Genomic DNA, 21,111 nt, shown 5'->3' on the forward strand with positions numbered 1-21,111 from the left:
TGTCCTTTCCTCTTGTTTCTGCAGCATCTGCTCAGAACTTGTCTCTGTCAGCAATACATCAGATTATCACCATCAGATTGCAGGACTTGTTTCTATATCTATAAACCAGAATTAAGTACTTCTAACATTGGTGATTTCACAGCTGGCTTTAGCAACTGTGCTTAACCAGTGTTAATGTTCAATCTGAGCACCCCTTGCTGCAGCCAACATTTATGTGTTTTTGTTGTACAAAATAAAAATGCTTGATCTCTTTCCTCCTCCTTTTTTTTATCTTTAGTGATTTAGATTCACTAGTGATTTCTAGTGATCTAGAAAGTTTTTCAATCAGTCTTAATCTTTACACATACATCTTATATTTTAATATTTTAATCTGAAGCAATAGTAACTTAAATTTTCTCATACTGAAAAAAAAAAAAAAGAAAAAGAAAAAGAAAATTGAAATGTGCTTGAATTTGAATTTGTTTTTTTAATTAATGAATGGGCTACAGTGCTATTCAAATTCCCAAGTCATTGTGTAGATTTACTTGGCCTTCAGGTCACGTAGTCAACAGAGCCAATAGAATTAAAAGTCTATTTTCCCATAATTCACTGAAAATGTGTAATGAGTTGTGTAAGTTATAAGACTTGCTCACCTAAGAAACTAATAAACCACACGGGAATCTTTTGGAACCAAGAAAGCTACAGGAATCAAGCTGGGGTACACCTCAGAGGGTGAAAGGTTCAAAGAAAAGGACTACATGGAGCCAGTACACACCAGTAAATGAGACAGAAGGGACCTTTAGCCAGGGCAGTACTTGTGATGTGGAGGTAAAACTCAACTGTGCAAGGTGTGCAGCATGTCCCTCCTGACCAACCACACCTTTCCAATCTTGCTGCATTTACAAACATGAGGTTACAGTTTTATTTTGTAGGTGATAAAATGGTAAATGGCACTGAAAGGGGATGCTAAGCCATTTGCCTTTCTTTGTCAGGAGCTCACCCAACTTCTACAAATCAATTTTTCAGCTGGTACAGGTCTACCATAAGAGGAGAGAGAGCTCTGGTGGAAAGAAAATTTGGAACACATGCTCAGTGAACCAAGGTAGTTTTCAGTAGCAGATACCTGTTAAATCAGCTTCTCTTAATGTTAAACTGTGGCTCTTGGCACTGTTGGCTTAGAAAAACAACCAAAGGAAAAGACCAATGAAGGCACATATTAACAGCATCCTATCAACTAGCTAACTGACTGAATATCTACTGTTTGATTAATGACTGCTGCATGGAAAAGAAATGCTAGGACGTAAAAGGAAGGAAAAGAAGAACAGAAAACTTAAAGGAAAAAAAAATATATTTCCTTATACTAATATAAGAAAAGCATTAAAGTTACAAATTACAGTTTTCAAAAGTAACCTTACAAAGCACTAAGCTTTAAACCAATGTGACCTGTGTGTATTGAAACTTTTTAGGAGTGTGTGAAGATTACTAGCACCACTATGGCCCCTTTCCAGCATAGTTGGTCTTCATAAATGCCTACATTGTTTTCTTTCCCACCTCATCCTGCACTATGAAGTCTCTCTACATGGAATTTACAAAAAAAAAAAATTCTTACAAGCCAAACTGAGTTTAAAAGCCTGATATAAACAATGGTGCAACCTAGAATCAAACAGAAGACTTGAAAAAAGTAATAATTGTGCTTTCATACATTTTGTAGAGGGTTCTTTTAAGACAGCCAAGGGATTTTGTTGTAACAGTAAATTGTTTAAATTACTGCATTTTATACACCCTAGCATTGGATTTACTGCATGGGGTTAAAATGGAAAATGTCAGTGATACCAGAGCATCTTAACTGGCACAGTATGTATGTCAGGATTTTAGTCCAGATTGAATTTTTGTGATCCACTATTGATAAGAACAAAAATGTCCTGCTTGACTAAGTACACCACCCAACAGTGAACACAATGCCACTCAGAAAAACCTCCACCCAGCACATAATACTAAATGAGAAATTGCAAGAAACAAGTAGAGGGAGGCAAAAGTGATAGAGGGCCTATTCAACATCATCTTACAAGCTGGTAAAAGCAAGCCAGCAAGCAGGAGTGACAAGGTCCAGAAGAATGAGGTACTGGCTTTTTTTCAGAACAGCCCAATCTTGACTGTGGTTCACCTATAACATTGTAGTACTGATGGAAAGGACTGAATTTCATGATGGCAGAGATTACAAAGGCATAAGGTTTTACTAGTTTGTTTTCCCACACTCTTTAGTATATGAACACCTTTAATGCTAATGAAACTTGCATTTTCTTTAGGCTAAAACACGGTGCTTTTGTGCCTGTTGGCATTTAATTCTCTGAATAACCCCAAAGAAAATCTCAGGAATATCACTGAAAATGGTGATGTACACCAGTTCTGCTTGGGTTTTGTGAGTGCTTTTAGAATATGAACACATAAACAAGTAAGCATGAGGTACCGTGGAAAACTTTGACCTGTGCTAGCAAGGAATAAATTGTTCAAAGACAATCACAGTCAGTGGTGTCATCAACTCATTCTGTAGTACCACAAGGATGCTCACGTTGAAATTCAGCAATGAAAAGATTAGGTGTCAACTCTATAGTCTTAGCTATCTCTGTAGCCAAAGAAGAGAGATAGGAATTGAATATATTTACACACACACCCTTCTTAAACACCTGCCTCAGGCTGCATTAGCTCCTGTAGCAGTCACACTATCAGTTAGGTCCCTTAAATCCTGACTTGCCTGACCCAGGTGGGACAGACATTTCAGCCCCTGCAGGCCTAGCACTGTTTGAGCGAGTGCTGAGGGAAGGATAAGCAGTAAGTAGGAGCTAGTGGAAAGATGCCATATGCAGTAAGGATATGTGACTAAAAAAGAGTGAGTTTCTGTGGATTTATGTCTACCTTCCCAATTATTATTTGCCTTTCATCAGAGACACCCTCTGCCCTCAATTATAGTGTCAAGGCCACTCTTTTCTGCAACCCTTGCCTATTATACAGATTATAAAATTCCTAGAATTAAAATATAACAGGAAATATTTTTGCCTCAAAAACGTGTCCTCATTAATTAAAGTTCAAGTGACAAGGGATCATACTCCTTCTGGAGAGGCCTGTCTGTCATCCATGAGAGCACTGAGCTATAATATATAGCTGAGCCAGCAATTAAATGAATGACACCCTGTCTCAATATTTATTAGGATGACAGCAATGATGAAGTTGGAGGTGATAAATCTTACTATCGGTGCCCACATGTCTCCTGTACACTGCAGACACTCCATTCTTCTGGGCAGAGAGAGCAACCTGCAGCAAGCCTGTGCCTGGACACCACAGGATAAGACAGGTTGCATACACTCTTGCATACAATGCCACAGCCCAGCACACTGCAAGTGAAACGCAGTCTTATTCAAAACCTATTATATTTACAGAGTGTATTACAAGTGTCAGAATCACCATAGGGAAGCAGCTGGAATTTTCTTTTTACTTTATAAAAAAATTAATAAATCACTGTAAATCACCTCCTTCACATCACAACAGTTTTAGTTGTCTGGCCTGCTTAATAACAGCACAAGTATTATACTTGTTATCACCTAGGTGAAAACATCCACTGCTAAATCCACCCTTTGGTCCCAGGCCAATCTGTATGTTCCAGGTTCACCAGAAAGCCTGTGGGCTCACCAAGATAAGAATAATTCACATTTGTGAATCGTGTGTCACACGATAGCAGACTTAACTACCTGGTGGTAGTTTCCATGCTCCTCAGTAGCCCAGTTCTTAGGCATGTGGACATCTATGTCGGATACCTTCACCAATATCCTGCCACAGGTCAACTGCCCAAACTGATCTCTTCTTTTGCTGCTGGTTATCCTTTTCCTGCATTTTCAGCCATCAGCATAAAGCATTAGCTACCATCCAGGAATCAGTGGGCAGGTAAAGTAATGGTCACTTCTTCCCCTCAGTGATGACCAGTGAAAGCTGGATGGCTTGGACCCCTGCAAATCAGCTCAACTCACCTTCTCCCTCCTTTGCTTCTATGACCTGTTGAGTCAGACTCCATATCATATCTTTCCATCTCTACTGCTTCCCTAAAAGGCAGGATCTGTTAATGAAGAGAGCATAATGTTTATCCTGATCCCAGAGTTCTTTATAGGGAGGGGTTTCCTCAGCACAAATCACTGCCTCTTATGGTAGCATCCCATATGCTGTGCCCCCCAGCCGATCTGTGATCACCGCCACAGTCCCTGAGTAATTAGGGCTCCCTGTTCATGCTGTCTGGTTTATTAGGGCAATCCACTTTCTCCAGGTAGCATCAGTGACATGGAGAGAGGATGCTACCTTTCCTTTGTACATCCAGGTCAGGACTGGCAGTCATCAAACCATGAGGACCTGTGCCTCAGTGCCAATTACTTCTGAAGCACCTCTACATAGGTGGCCAGTATCTCTTATCCTGTGGGGATGTAATTGGCTTCTGAGCTTCCATAACCCCAGCTCCAGAACCCTAGGAAATGCCATAAAGTCTCTGTTAGTGCTTTCTACTAACGGACCCAGATAAGACCATTATCCCTGGCTGCAATGTAGTGCATGTTCCTTATCTCTGGTCCTGTTTGGACCAATGCCAGAGCCATGGCATGTATGTGCCTGCTCTGCAGGTCTTTTTTTCTGTTTTGGCTTTTTTTGGTGGTTTTTTTGTTTGTGTTGTTTTCTTGTTGCTGGTTTGGTTTTTTTTTTTTTTTGGGGGGGGGTTGTTTTTTGTTTATTTGTTTGTTTGTTTGGGGGTTTGTTTGTTTGTTCACATTTGTTTTGTTATGGTTTTTTTCCGCTTTTATTTTCCCTTTCTTGAAAACTTTACTTGCAGAGCACATCCTGCTTCCAGTATCTGCTCTGCCTTGGCAAGAGGCAGGACCAGAACTGGAACCAGAGGAGCTTCCAGCAGGTTCTCACAAAAGCCACCCTTGTGGCTTACCCCCTACTTCCAAAAACTACCACACTAACCTAACACACAAACAAAAAAACCCCACAAACAAAAGAACCCAAACAAACAAAAACCCAAACAGAAAACAAACAAACAAACAAACCACTACCAGAACCAGCTTGGGGGTTCTCTGAAGTTTTTACAGGCACTGATATAATTACATTCACTTGCAGTACGTACAGCAGAGATTTCAAAATTGGTGTTGAGAATCCCAGTGAACAGTATTATTTTTTTGGTCTTTCCTGCATTTGCTCTCCAGAAACACTGGAAACCTGTGAGGCAAATATGAGGCAGTTCACAAACAAGGTGAAGGAGAAAGCACAGCTTGCTCACCCTCTCTTCCTCAATTCCCACCACTGATATCTTGCAGCACTCTCTGACAGTGTCACACAAGAACTTTTCTCCTGTCTCAGCTTATGGCCAGGCATGGGAGCAGATGTTGTAAAGCAAAACTGCTGCTCAGCACTCAGGGAGGAATCCCCAAGCCATCTCTGTATTTCTTACACTGTGAATACTGCCAATTCCACTCTCACCTTGAGTTACACACCCAGCTCCCACCGCACCAATTCTGTGCTGCCATGCAAACATGCCAAGAAATATTTCTGTGTTCCTATGTCCCTGGCTGTTCCTGTTTCAGTTGACTATAAATTCTGAAAGGCAGAGCTTAACTCACACGGGCTAAGGTAGTCGCAGTGCAGATTGCCTGCTCATCCATAATGCAGAGATACAGACTAAAAAAAGACAGGCTCTAAGCTCTCCTCCTCTTGGCACAGGTGAAGTATTTATTGAAATAGTGCTTCTACAGAAAACTTAGGTCTCAGCAATAGCAAGCTGAACTGATTTAATCTGAGAAGCAAAGAATCCAGTTACAGGTATGACTTCAAACTAACAGAAAATTCAAAAGTCTCATTTAGTTCATAAATTTTCTTCTAAAATGTCTTCATTTAAGAGGTCTCCTAATCATTTTTGCTTAATTTCCCCAAAGAAAAAAACCCACAAATATGCAGCTGGCTGAACTATGTATCAGATTTCAACATAATAAAATAATAAAGATCAAAAGCAATTATGTAAGAAAACCAAAGCGCAAACAAACAGAACAGCCATTTTATCAGCACCAGTTTTATAGATCTTTAGAAAGTTAGGACATAACAATTTGATAATTAGTAGTCTAAATGCTCTGCAAATAGCTCCAGTGGCATCCTCCTTATTCATTGGTTCAGACTACCAGGCTGGATAACCTTCCCTCACCTCTTCCTTTGCAATGTGTCTTTATAACCGTCAAGCACCTCTCCCATTTCTCACATGCATTTCTTCACATTCCTCTGCGGGGTACTCAATTTAATAAAAATTCAATTTTTGCTCCAAATCCCACTTTTTTTTTTTCTCCATTATTAAGAATCAGACTTCTTTTAAATATATATTACACTGCATTACACAGGTTAGGTACTAAGACCCCCTGCCTATTCTGCAAGCAGAGCTGCCCTGCTATCCCTTTGCACTCTCTCATTTGTTTGTGTCTACCTGAAGTGTCTAATCCTAATGCTTAAACCACAGATTCTCTGGTTAGGGAATATTTCCTCCCTCTGTGTTTGTAGGCACTTTGAAAAACCAGCAGCCAGGAATAAAAATAGCAAGGAAAAAAACTGTAACTGTACAAAAGTCTGCAGAACATCAATCAGGAACATTTTACAGTTGGAAAAGTGCTGTGGCAGGTCTAAAGGGGACAGATTCTGCATTTTTATGTATTAATCTACTGAAGCTACATGGAAATTATGCATGCTAGTTGTACCTAGTTGCTGTGAAGCTTAGCTCAGACATCCTAAACTGGAAAAAAAACCCACAAACAAACCAAAAAATGGAAAGAAAAGATGTGGGATGATAAAATTTCCAGATTTAGAAGATTCAAAAAGGGTAGCAATGGTTCTCTGCATATAAGCATTTGCTCAAGTAATTGAAAGCTGGTGTGTAAAGAAAGGAAGAGATTTATTATTGAGTTTACAAGTTAACGGAAGCAAAACCTACAGCTACACTGACAAATTGTTTCTTATCAATAACATCATTTGAACAAAAAGATACATTCTTAATGCAACCTTTAGCTGCATCATGTAGGTATAAAACTTTTAAAAACTAATACAATAACTTTATTAAATAATGTTTTAAGAACTTAAGCAAACAACTAATACTCTATAAATACTGCAAAGACATCCTGTGATATGTTATCTAAAAGGCCACCAACTTCAGCACTAATAATCAGCTCACTGACCTATGAATTCTTCAGCATTTAACAATATAATAAGCTATAGTTTTCTTGAAGACAGCAAGAATTGCTTAACTAACAAGTACTAGTTTGCCACTGGAGCAAATTTACCTATATACTTTATAGCTAAGAGGATAATTTCTATTCTCTTTTCTTTGTGAAAACTGATGCACAATGAGGTCACATGGGAGACATAGAACCAAAGTCTATTTAATTCAGTGTTCTGTTTTGTGGATCCACATATACACTATCATCTGCTTTTAAACAGTACTGCTAATTCTATACCGAAGGACTGATATAATCAGAGCCCTTCAGGTACACTACAAATATTTTCCAGAAGATAAGTTTAGAACTGTTACTAAACTTCATAAGTATTGTCCTGATTGTGCACTACACAAAAGACCAAGAACATCCATTTATCAGTGCATAGCAGAGAGCACCAGTCAGAGTCAGTCCCCTACCTTGAAGCTGTTGCATGACATTGGCAATATCTCTAGATCTTGCCCCTGGTCGGGATGAGGCCATGATGTCTGTTGCAGCAAGTCCACTTCTGTGAGAAGTCTCCCTCCAGGCTGCTGACCTCAGGGAGATGGGGATCTCAGATGGCTTCTTCCTTTTAACATGTGATCCTCAGCTGGGGCACATTATGCCTGGGGCTGTCAGACACCTCCAGTCCAAAGCCAGCCCTCACCAGGCTGGGGAACAGCACCGTCGAGTAACCTCAGCACCTGAGAAAGAAAGTACCAAGGCTTAGAGGAAACTTTCACCAGCTCTGCAAGACTAAGTCTGAGACTTAATAGCTATTTTAAGATGTAAAAAGTGGTATGTTTCATCCCTACTGCACACTCCAGCCAAAGGCACAATTAATGCTGAAAGCTTGCTTGGCAATCATCAGCAGATTGAAGCTATAAAAATAAATAATGAAAAACAAACGGTAATGCACCAGACATCAAAGATTTCCAGAGGATGCTCATGTACATTGTTTTAGAAAACACAAAAAAATTATACATATTCAAATAATACTGCAATACTCCTTAACATAAACAGTGTGAGGCAAAAAAGAAGGAAAAATGGAACTACTTGTAAAATTCAAAAGATGTACCACTCATCATATTTCTCCATGCTAGAAAGTAGTATACAATCACAACTCATTGGTCAGGATAATACCTAAGTACACTGAACTATGTACTCTGATCTGAAGTACTGAGATTTAGATAATTTAATTTATTATTAAATAAAATTGTATTTACATTCACTTTTCTAGCATGTGGTATTCGTGTTGCATTTTGGGTCATTTAACATCAAAAGCTGTGAATTTGAACTGCTACATGAGCTTAACACTTTTAACTTTAAGAGCTATGTGACTATAACTCTGATCTAAAATAAAAAGCAAATCATATTCTTCAGATAATATTATCAATAATGTCTTCTGAGGAACAGGTATGTATTGTGTATATACAGTCTCACTTCTCTATTAAGGAAGAACTGAGCACACAGGCAAGAATAATTGTATTCATATTGTAGACACCAGGTGTGTTTCAAATTCAAGGTGATATGTACCTGGTCAAAGTCATGAGTATGACTGGGTTTATTGGTATTGCACACTTTCCTCTCTCCCTGGCCCCAAGGTCTGTTAGAGAACAGAATCCTCCAGCATCAGGCAGACAAGCCTTTAGGCTGCACAGCTTTAAGGACACTGAAATGTCCTCAAGCAGCTTTTTATTGTAAAGGCTGCCAGAGGAAATCACATTTCAACATTTCCCTTTCTGACCCTTCAAACCCTGTCTGACCTAAGAAACTCACTTCTTTCCCTCTTACAGCTGTTCCATTGTATGTGTGCTTTGTATTTTGGATACGTAAGTACTGCTCAGGTCGGCAGACTCAAGCTGGCTTAAAAACAGTGGAGCTGAGGGAAGCACACTTGTGACAGATCAAGGTACAGAACAGACTGTAAACTCCACCTGTGTGCATGGGCTGTGTGTTTGCATGCTGTGGCCATTTAAAACCAATATGAAAACATTACTGCTATTTTTGCATAAGACATCTGGATGCTCTTATCCCTGCTCTCTTCCCATGTCTGCCTTCTCCCTCCTGCAGGGACCTCCTCCCTTCCCTCCCCCCCCTTCCTTCCTTCCGGGCTTTGCCTTGCACCCCTCTCAGTGCACAGAGGCTGTGCCTATCAGTCACCATTTCCTAAATATGGAAAGGCACCCTGGCAGCCACAAAACCTTACCCTTGTGACAACTAAGCCCAGGACAATCCCACAGTTTCATGTCTCAGCTGCAGCACCAGCTGGGGCTGATGGCACCTTGGTTTTTCTTAACCATCACCTTAATCAAAGAGCCTGCAACCAGAGCTCCCTTCCACATCCGACACCCAAAAGCACCCAACTTGGTGGAGGAGTGGGGAGAGAGAGGTATTTTGTTGCTAGTGCCCATGTGTGTCACCTTAGTGAACTTTGCTTCCTTTGCAGTATTTAAATGAAATATCAGGTTGTCTACCCCATCCAAACCAGAAATACCTGTCACAAAGTGGGTGAAATGAAGCCTTGTTTCTCTAGCAGTGGCACTGCTAGCATTTTGAGCAGCAGTGTAACATACAGCATCTTTTAATAGCAAGCTGCTAGACCAATTGTTGGGCAGTAATAACGGGTATTAAAATGCCTTGTCTGACTGTTTTTTGGCTAAGAAAAATAAATATCAGAAAAATGATCCCACACACACTGGTATGGAGCTGGTGCATATCAGCTGTAAGTGAGCAGATTTAGAGGAGCTGGGGAAGATGCTGATCCAGTTCCAATTGGAAAGAGTTATGAAGATGTGTGCTCAACCTATTCATACTGCAGGCTGAGTCACTGTGCAGTGATAAACAACGGAGTTGGAATTAAAAATTTATCTAGCTGATATTAAATTATATGCTGCATAAGAAGAATCTGTGGTTCTAAATACAGGTCCTCATTCACATGCTCCTTTGCAAGCAGTGGGAATTAACACACTTAAAGAAGAGGCTAAGTTACTACAGGTGGGAAGGATCAGGTGCAATTTTACAGTCAACTTTACAGGCAGAAAACCATAGCTCAAAGTATAGCAAAGACATTAGTGAAATAGATGAAATGAAGCCTCAAGCACCCTCTCACCTGTTTTCAGACAACATTTAAAGCTCAACAGAAAAGAAATTCACATGCACAATTAACTATTCAATATAATGCACAGGGGACATTTTTTTCCTGACTTTAAGAAGTACTGATTGCCTGCAAAAAAAGTTCTACTGAAAGATTATATTTTTAATATTTGTAATCATTAAAATAACTTAAATAGAGTCATAGCTGTTACACAAAATCTTTTGTAATAAAGTGAATGAATTTTTCATCTCACTGCTGGACACAAAGATATATCTTCAGACAGATACATTTAAAAAATTCAGGGGTTTTAAGAAAACTGTATGGCTTAAACCTCATAAATCTTTGTCCAAAATAAACCTGAAGGACTTTATGAGTTATTCTCTGCTTTAACATTCAACAAGTGATTATTCATTATTAATTTTTGTGTGCATATGCAGATAATGAACATAAAAGCATGAAACAAAACGGTTTTGCATATAAATGAGATAAATTGTTTATTACATTTGCCACTTATCCGGATTTAGTGGATAAAGCTACACTGATACAATTTTCTTATATTAATATCCTGGTACTATGCTTTTATGATCAAAAGAGGAAATGTGAACTCCTACTCTTATATAAAAACCATTAGGCCTAGAAATCCCTTATAGTAACATGCTATTTACAGTTTTTTGTACTGCATTGCTTCTCTCTTCAAATGCCAAAAAAGTAGTATGTCTTTTTTTTTTTTTTTTTTTATGGAAGAGATAAGAAAAATATTAAATCTATTCTAGGTTAACTTTTCTGTGTCTCTAGCGTGATTTTTTTTTTTTCACTGTGCTCAGCATTCCTGGGAGTGTTTGACTTATCAGCAATTAAAAAAGAAAAGAGAATAAATTCTATGTAGACATAGAATAGCATTGGCAAGACCAGGTTGTATCCTATCTTTTAGTTCTTAAAGATTATGAAATATATTAAAAGAAAACAGGTGTGTCAGCAGCATCACTGCAGAAAACCAAAGAGACTTATGCTAGGTGCAGACAACATATAAGATGTGTAACAATGGCTGAAGATACACCTGAACAAAAAAAGGTAAAAAACTTGTCCGTACTTCATTTGGGCACAAATTTCAGATTTCAGGGGAGAGGAGGAAGGGGTGTCACACTGTACATCAGTCACCAGCTGGAGTCTTAGGAGCCCTGCTTGGTGATGGATGAGGAGCTGACCAAGAGCTTGTGAGTGAGGGTTAAAGGACAGACAGGGGCAGGTGGTACCATAATGGGGGTCAGCTACAGACTACCTGATGAGGAAGAAACAAGAGGATGAGGCCATTTATAGATAGGAGCAGCTTTGCAGTCACAAGCCCTGGTCCTCTTAGAGAAATTCAACCACAGCAATACCTGCTGGAGGCACAGAGCAAGGCACCAGCAATCCAGAAGATTCCTGGAATGCATCTGAAGCTTAAGGGCAGTCTTGGCTGCAGTGACCAAAAAATGGTGGGGTTGTGAGGAAAGGTTGATGAAGTTGGGTCTGTTTAGCTTGGAGAAGAGGAGACTGAAGGTGACCTCATTTATGTTTGCAAACATGTAAAGTGTTAGTGTCAGGAGGATGGAGCCAGGCTCTTCTCAGTGATGACCAATAGTAAGACAAAGGGTAATGGATGCAAGTTGGAGCACAGGAGTTTCCATGTAAACATAAGGAAAAGATTTTTCACTGTGAGGCTGACAAAACATTGGGACAGGCTACCCATTGAGGTTGGGAAGTCTCCTCTGGAGACATTCAAAACCCTCCTTGATGTGTTCCTATGTGACCTACACTAGGTGGTCCTGCTCCGGCAGGAGGGTTGGAGTTGATGATCTCTTGGGGTCCCTTCCAACCCCTAACACTCTGTGATTTCTGTGAATTCAGGATCCTTAGGGAAACAGGCAGGGTGTGAAACAAGCTCGCTGCCCTTGAGAGCAGACTTTGACCTCTTCAAGAATCTGCTTGGTAAGGTACCATGGAATAAAACCATGGAGGGGAGAGGAGACCAGAAAAGTTGTTCAGTATTCAAGGATCACCTCCTCCAAGCTCAGGAGCAATACATCCCAACAAAAAGAAAAGCAGACAAGAAGTCCAGGAAGCCTGCATAGATGAACAAGGAAAGACTTAAACTGGAAAGACTTCAGTGTAAAAAGAAAGGACTGAAGAGGAGTGCAAAGGAGTTGTCCAATTAGGAAAGCTAAAGCCCAAACAGAACTAAATCTGATAGAACACATTGAAACAGGTCAAGCACATCAAGGACAAGAAAAGTTCCACAAGTACATCAGAAGAGGAAATGTGAGCCCTTTCAGGAAGGAAACAGGAGACCTGGTCACATGGTATTTGAAGAAGGCTGAGGTACTCAATGAGTTTTTTGTCCCAGTCTTCACCAGGATGGGCTCTAGCCACACCACCCAAGTTGCAGAAGGTAAGGGCAGGGGCTTGGAGAAAGCATCAGTTCATCAAGGAGATTAAGCCCTTGAATTAAAGACACAGTGCTTTAAAAAAACCAAAAAACTATACATCTGTTCAGGGCAGAATAAAACTTCTTCTGACATAATTAGAAGAGCTGCCACTCAGACATAAGTGAGTGGAAAAAAAGGATGAGAAATGAAGAGCTCTGCCATAGTGCATCCTGTGTTCAGGGACAAAGAGAGACTTGCTGAAACACCAGCTTGGTTAGACTAAGAAGGTAAAGACAGCATGAAAATAGTTCTTAGCCAGATAAGTAAAAAGAAAGTAGATAAGAAAATTGAAATTAATTTTTCCACTAAAGGTAACTCTGACAGACAAAGGCACAACAGAAATGGAAGCAGCACCATCTGAAGTAATGTTCAAGTTCAAAGTGGAAAAACTTGAAAAAAATTCATCCCAGAATACTGAAACCTTGTAGCTGATTAATTGAAAATCCATTTGTAAACTTATTTGAACAAATCTGTCAAGCTGCAGGCAACGCCTTCTGGATGTATTAAAATTAGGAGCTAGTATGAAGAGGTGGGGCAGAGTAATCCAAAATGATTTTTATGTTATCTTTAAAGAAAATGCTGTACCTCACTGGTTTTCCAAAATTCAGGCCAACAGAAGAGCCTCTTTGGTAATTGTTACAGATTGTGAAATTGCAAACCTGTGGCTATTCTCTCAAGCAATGCAGCACAAGTTAATGCATACAGGAACTTTCCCAGGTCCAATGGAACATTGTGCACATAGCATGGAAAAATGCAATTTTGGCTCTGAAAGGTGTTTTTGATAGTTGAATCCCAACACTGACGCTTTGTGCTTCCTTTCTCTACTGCATTTGAAGGGAAAAGGTGGAAGAAGAGACAAAGAACACATTGAAACAGGAACTCTGAAACAACAAGTTCTTACTGAATGTCCGGCCCCAAACTGCCTTGATGTGCAGCAGTCACCTAGAGTTATTGATATCTGTTTTTCTTCAGGACCGTGGGAAGAGAGAGAAATTTGGATCCTTTCTGGACCTCCAGATTATTTTGGTTCATCTAGTTAGGTTTCAGCTTTTTTGGAGCTGGAAAAATGTTCTTCATAAGGTTCAGGGACTGCTGCAACAATGAAAAAATTGTAATAGGGTAATTTGCACACCTATCACTTAAGTCTGTGGCAAGGAAGACAATTTTTTTATGCCTTACTTTGGTATTTAACGATTTATTTGTAGGAGCCTATTCATGCAGACACCTATGTATGTATTTAAATTTCAGCAAGTAAGCATATTATTTTCTACTTACTGTCATGTTTGTTTTGGGGGGTGAACAAAAATTGAGTGGTATGAGAGGTTACAGTCTCAAGAGCTGTAATTCCATTTGAACAGAAAATGGCAAGTGTTCTAGGAGAAAATAGAAGGCAGAGACTTTCTATTTTTTAGAAAAAAATAGCAGAACACACATTTTTAGATATATTCAAAGAAAGGTCATTCACTGTCTTTCTAATATGAAAAGTTAAATACAGTGTGTACTACATTTTAGTAATCCTGCTGTGGAAATACTGCAGGAATGCATTATCATTTATAGAGATGTTGGTAATAGCAGGAGACTGGAATCAGTAGCTCCTTCTACAAACACAGGATATAATCCTGGCCTCAAAGAGCTTACTATCTGCCCAGACAAACACAGGCTGAGATTAAGATCAGAGGTCACAGTATCCAAGCAGATAGGACAGGGTAAAAGTTTGGATATAATTTGTAATCTGGTTAACAGTAGGAGAGCCATTCAGATTTTTCTGTTTTGATACTGATGTTTCTATGACTTCTGTGGCGTATTATGACCTGTAATAAAAAGTTCTTGCCCAGCTTTGAAGGAAAAAAAAAAAAAAAAAAAGACTACTAAAATAGAAAACACTGAAGCATCTCAGGAAAGGGTGGGTCAAACAGAGTTTGAGATAAGCAAGTAAACATAAATTCTTTAGTATTTCTGCACATCTCCCAAGCAAGAAAACTTAGCTGAAGTATAATTCTAAGTGAGGGGCAGATACAGCTCACATATGAATGGCAAAGCAGGAACACCTGTTTTCCCCATTAAATCTGTGCCTTGAGTGAAACAAGGGCAAAAGTTCAGTTGCTTCAAGGTACATGACTGCTGTTACTTTTGTGACCACTGAGACGACACAGGAGCTCTAAAGTTTTCTCATTAGCCATAGTAACAAGGAAGTATGGAAACAATTGTTTATTTTTGATGAGAGTACATCCACTGCTTGAAAAAGTAAAAACAATACATAAACAAATAAATAATAATTTTAAAAGATCAGCAAGATCCTCCTTGGGGCCAGGCACTCTTGCCTGCTTTCCAAAAGCATTTATACACTAACGAGGTACTGGTCCTCCTTCTAGGTGCAACTCTGCTCTCTCTGACCCATTATCAAGGTGTTACTTTCTTTCAGCATCATATGTACTGGGAGGCTGTGTAAATCAGTATAGCTCTAAGTGAAGCTCATAGGAAGATGCTTCTAAGGTTCCAAAGTACAAATAAAAAAATCCTTCAAGGATTTTCATATTTCAGTGGAGAGAGGAATGCTGCACAAAGGTGTACAGTCATTATGAGATTTGTGTGTGTGTGTTCAATGCAGTAGTCAAAATCACTCCTGGCACTTTCTACAGTTACTTATTGAAAGTAAAAAAAAAAAACAACATTTTTTTTAAATACTAAATTCACAAATTTATTTGGGTTTATCTGTGATTTATATATATTTTATACTCAGCCACCCAAAATCGCAATTGGCACATCTAACCTCTACGGGTAATATTAAACAAACAAGACATTAGAAACAGGAATTAAAAGAACAAGAGGGAAGTGGAGAGATTATTACTTCTACTTGCACATCTAGAAGAGTTTGCAAAGATGAGAATCGAATCACTCCAAGATGTAGCACTATGCTCATTCTGGAGAGCTCCTTTTTCCAGGACAAACGTTAAAGAGTTTTAAGAAGTGTGTCAAACACCCCATCTGACAATGAAAATTAACTCCTACCAGGAAGGAAAAAAAAAAAAAAAAAAAAAAATCTATAAATTTTTAAAATTCCAAATGAACTGCTTCTGTCATGTAAATCAGCACATGAAGCTTAGTACAACAAACAAAAACATATACTGGTTACCAACTAAAATAACACAGCACCCTGATAGTCTCTGTCTAATAGCAATATTTTAAGAGAGCTCATCAGCATTTATAGCTCAGGATCTGTTTACTATTAAAATGCACACAAGAAGCAAGCAAATAATTATCAGACATCATAGAAAGAATATAGCCCACCACTACTACTACTACAGGAAAGTGAGTGCCTGTTAAGAGTCTTCCAAAAGGCTCAGCACTTGAAAAGTGCGGGCGAGCAGCCAGAAACACCACGTACTACTTCCCTACAGGCTACATAGGTGTAAGTTCCTCACAGTGATGAGCACTGGAGTTTTCCTCAGCATCATGTAGATTATTTCCATGGATGCTTTACATAAGTAATTCATCATCAATTTGCAAAATCTGCTCTGCTATAGAAACTACTAATAGTCTTACAAGCACTTTACCCCAGTGTGAATATGTGAATATTGTTGCAAATGTGGTTGTCAAAATCCTAGTAACAACCTTGTCTGCTAGTTTTTCTGCAGGTCTCACCTCTGGGGGGTTACCACACATACCAGGGAGCATACAGACTCAATACATCTTTGTAGCAGTGCACTTGTCTTTTTTGCATCATCATTGCGTGCAAGCCAGCCTTAAACTGGCTTCTTGAGAGTGCACACGAATAGTCACATCTTCCTTGATTAACTACATTTTGGCCTGCAGTGTGTGACTGAGCATAAAAACAGGTACCTCTGCATCATACACACGTGCGTTTCAGGATGAACACCACGGCCCTCCTCCAGGATTTCCTACCCCCGTACTCAGAAGGGGAAAACCTCTCAGAATCACGGAGTAATACGGCTGAACTCCACAAATCACGGCAGCTAGTTTCGGTTCAACCCCAAATTAGTTTGGGGCGAGGAGAAGGAGAAAACGGCTGGGGGCAGCCAGGGGAGGCTGCCCCAGAGGGTTCCCTCTTTCGCGGTGCCGGTCCGGGCGGTTACCCGCGGGCTCACTCGAACTCCCCAAGTCGGCAGCCCCCGCCGAACCCCCGCAGCCGCCGGGAGTCCCGCGCCTCGGCCCCCGCCCCGACCTCTCTCCGCCGCGCCCTACCTCCCCCCGCCGCGCTGCTCCGCGCTGCTCCGCGTCTCGGTGCGGTCGGCGCGGCTCCCTGGTTACCGAGCACAACACGACACCCGCCCCGCCCCGCCCCGCCGGCCCGCGGCGAGGAAGCAGGTGCGGGGGTGGGGAGAAGGCGGTGAGTGGGGTTGCGTGGTCGTGCTGAGCCGGCCCCCTGCGGCGATCCCCAGGCCCCGGCCGCCGCCACCCCCAGGGATGCAGCTGCCCGCCCTCACCCCCCCCCACGCCGTTCCTCAGAGCCCGCTGTCCGTGCGCGCATCGCGGGTGGGCTGCACCCCGCCCCGCCCCGCTCCGCCGCGGCTGCGGCAAAGGCCGGGACAGCTTGTCCGGGGTGATTGCTGTGGCCCTGTGCCCAGCGCAGGGGAATGGACCATCGGCTTCAGCCCCCGAGCCCTAACACCCCCAAAGTGCGCTCTAGCGAGTAGCCGAAATACTTCCGAGAACGCCTGTACGGAGCTAACGCTGCTAATTGCTATTGCCAGTCGTATTACTATTATTATTATTGTTATTATTGCATCGCGTAGCGTTCTGCAGGGCATTACCTTTGGCGTAGGCTCCCGAGCATCACTGAGCGCTGCACAAGCAAACTGGGACACCAGCACTTACATAACAGCAGCAGGACAGAAATACTCGGAGGAGCTTGGCAAGACAGCCGGTTTGCCACTCTTGAGGTCAAACCACGTTAGCCATGCAACAGGGTTTATGCCCTCAGTATAAAATGTGATTCTGCCTCTTCAAACAACGTTGAAACTTGCTTCATGTGGGAGACAGAGGCTTTTTTTTTTTTTTTTTTTTTTTTTTTTTCCTGCTTAAGAAATGGATCATCTCTGCTCTGTATCACTGGGGGGTGGGTGGGAAACAGCACTCATCTAGAGGTGAAATGGAGAAGTTGTGAGAAATGCTGCCAACATACCTCTTAGTTTGCAGCTCTGCTGGCAGTGCTGCAGTGATTCTAGAACATTAGCATGCAGAGTGTTTACTGAGTGGATGGATGAAACCTGAGTTAGGCGGCAGGGATTACTCAGCATCCTCCCTTGCTTTAGCGCTAGTTCCCTTAACACTGATACTACCCTTGCAATATGTACACTTACACTTGTGGCACAATAATATCCTGACACAATAAGTAGTTATTGATCACAAACTTGGGGCCCGGATGCTGTGGAAGAGGCAGACATACTGGGAGCTGCAGTAAGGATTCTTGTGAATCTGGGGTGCACACATCTAGTTCACCTCCAGCCATCCACAAAAATTTACTCTTCCTCACAATGAATGTAGCCAGGCATACTGGGCCTGATTTTTTTCTCCTCTAGAGGGTTGTAGTTTTTTTTATTTATGTTGTTTTGTTTATTTTGCTTTGAGGTTTTTTGTTGGTTGGTTGGTTGGTTTTGGTGTTTTGTTTTGGGTTTTGTGTGTGTGTTTTTGTTTATTTTTTGTTTTCTTTTTTGGTTGGTTGGTTTGGGTTGTTTTGTTTTTTTTTTAATGTTGTTGTTGTTGGGTTTTGTGCAGGAAAGAAACCACAAAGCCTTTTTCACCCATCCAACACTTTCTTACCATTCTTGTTTGTCTTAACTGCTATTTTGTCTTACCCCACGCCAGTTGCAACATCAAGGATGCCAAAGGAAGTGGATGCTGACAGGCTTCTGAGTTTCCCCTTTCCACATACACCTTTTGCTAAATGAATTCCTCACTTTGCTGTCTCTTTCAGGAAAATGCCATTTTATTTTGTCTTTCTTGGTTAAGAATATTATTAACAAGAGAGACATCTTCACTACAAAAGCTTAGACTTTGTACAATATTGCTACTATCATCTGCAGTACTTGCTAGAGTAAGCTCCTTCATTTTCTAATGTGGAGAACTATATGCTGCACTACACATCTTAAATGGTCAGCTAAAATGACTGAGGTATAGCAGGAAGCTCACAGAAATCTTACAGATTTTGAGTTTAATATGCAGAACAGAACATGTGGCTGACTTAAATATCTTTCTCTTTGCATGCTGCATGAAAATATAATGTCATTCCAATTTATCCTACTTGTTCTTACATAAAATAATACATTCCAGCTGTGCATAGAGCTGGAGTACACCTTGTATGAAAAATACATTTCAAACTAAGGTGGTAGCCATTTTAAGCTTCACTGTACTTATCCAGATTGTTTTTTCTTCTAGAATAAGAAATTGTCTTCACTATTCTAAGGACAATACGATGCAATTTGTCACTATCACTTTCCTTATTTTCTTTTGCTTGTTTAAAAAAAAGTGAACTGAAACTTGCTATAGGATAGCCTTTCTGGAAATGAATTAGATTTGCTACTCTGTAGCAGTTCTGGCAAGGTTTCACCTCAATTTCCATGCATGCTCTGTTATTACAGTTGGGAATTTTTGGAAAGGAAAAACTAGAACTATATTCAGATATTTTTATTCATTTCAATTAATGACATCTTTAAGCAGATATTTGATTCCACTATGATTTTATTAAATGCATTAAATGGTCATATTAACTCAGGGTTCTTTACTAGATGTTGGAATTGACTGCTAGTTTCACTGCAGAGAAAAGAAAGAAAAGGAAAAGAAATATCATAACATAGGTAATAGAGGCCTCTCACTGCATCCAAAGAAAATTATTTAGCATGCAGCACACCTCCAAGAGCATCCAGGTAAGAAGGTCTCAGCTAAGGACAGGTTGCAGCCAGCTGAACTGCCCTGATGGACAAGTCTAGCCAGGCACTGAAGGCTACTGTCCCTCCTCTAACAAAAACCCCTCCTCTGAGTGCTCTGGTAATGCTCTGGTAATGCTGGTTCTGTGCAATGGACAAGAGCAGCACTGAGGGCTGCTGCTTTTAGCTGAGACATAAGTGAGGTCTTTGTCACTGAAGAATACAGGGCACTCTTCCTCAGAAGAGACTTACTGCCTTCAAAGCATTGCCTCACTTGTACTACTCTGTGTTTAGTCCAGTTCTGGCTGCCAGACTTCAAGGAAGATCTAAACCAAGTAGAGACCATCTAGAGGACAGCTGTGAAAATAGTGGAAAGTCTGGAAGGTAAAATCTGAGAGAAATGACCGAAACAGCTGCTTAATCTAGAGATTAGGAAATGGTGGGATATATAAAAGTATTTAAAAGCATAGAGAAGCACTGCAAAAGGAAGGTTTTGATTCCTCCTTGGTGTTCACAATACAGGGGACAAGAAGCAATGTGCCCACCTTGTAGCAAGTGAGACTGTCATATCAGAACAAAAAAATCAAGGAGGAAATAAAGTTTTGCAGCACATATTGTAACCAGGAAGTGAAATTTGCATCTCGGGAGATTTTAATGTACCAACTAGACAAGTTTCTTCCTGGAAAGCATTTTTATTTTTCTTATACTTTGTCAGGGTGCAGAACAGGATGTCTCTTTAGGTGCCGCTGTCTCTTCCAAGTCCCTTTGCTGTGACTCTATGAATACTGAGAACAGTTTGAGCAATGGAGCAAAGCCCTCTTTCTGCAGGTTTTGCAGCAAGAAGTAGCAAGTGCCACTTCCTTCCTGTCCTAAACTGCCACACAGAATCGATGTGCAACTTTAAAACATTGCCAAACACCTCCTGAGAGTTATGTGCAGTTCTACATCTCCTTTTCACATATCAACTGCAAATGTATCAACTGTATAATTGTATGGATTTTTCTACGTACACATTTTGTAACAGTATGGAAACATATTTGTATGTCCTTATGTTTTGTATTTAATTTTATCAAAACTCGAGTGAACAAATTTTGACAACAAATTACAGATAGAAATAGAAACCTGAGATCTATCACTTCTACTGAACTATGTCAAATGTAGAAATAGACCATTTAACTTTCCTTGCATTATGCTGAAGCAAATGAAATAATGGGGTGATATTACACAAAAGTGAAGTGACAGTAGAAAAAAAATCAGGAGCAAAAAATAAGCTGCTAAACTAGTACCATGGTATTTGGCATGTTCCTGTAAGTGAAGTTATCAAATTTATAATAGCTTAGAGATGCCTCACTAGGATATAAAGCGCTGGTAAATGTACAAAATGAGCTCAGTCTAACATATGGCAAGAGTCAAGCTTAAATGCTTGG

At 40.4% G+C, this 21,111-nt stretch overlaps 1 protein-coding gene across 1 annotated transcript in view; it reads right to left on the minus strand.

The window, feature by feature from the left end:
* SYNE1 (spectrin repeat containing nuclear envelope protein 1) overlaps positions 1–17,188 on the minus strand; it is a 299,972-nt gene extending 282,784 nt beyond the window's left edge. The window contains exons 1-2 of the mRNA XM_071740591.1: positions 17,004–17,188; positions 7,676–7,942 (exon numbers count right to left, since the gene is read on the minus strand). Coding sequence (XP_071596692.1) covers positions 7,676–7,739 — 64 coding nt within the window. The 5' untranslated portion in view covers positions 7,740–7,942; positions 17,004–17,188. The remainder of the gene's footprint in view (positions 1–7,675; positions 7,943–17,003) is intronic.
* Positions 17,189–21,111: the final 3,923 nt, after the last annotated feature.

Source organism: Heliangelus exortis, chromosome 3 (genome assembly GCF_036169615.1).
Source record: "Heliangelus exortis chromosome 3, bHelExo1.hap1, whole genome shotgun sequence".
NCBI classification, from domain to species: Eukaryota; Metazoa; Chordata; class Aves; order Apodiformes; family Trochilidae; genus Heliangelus; species Heliangelus exortis.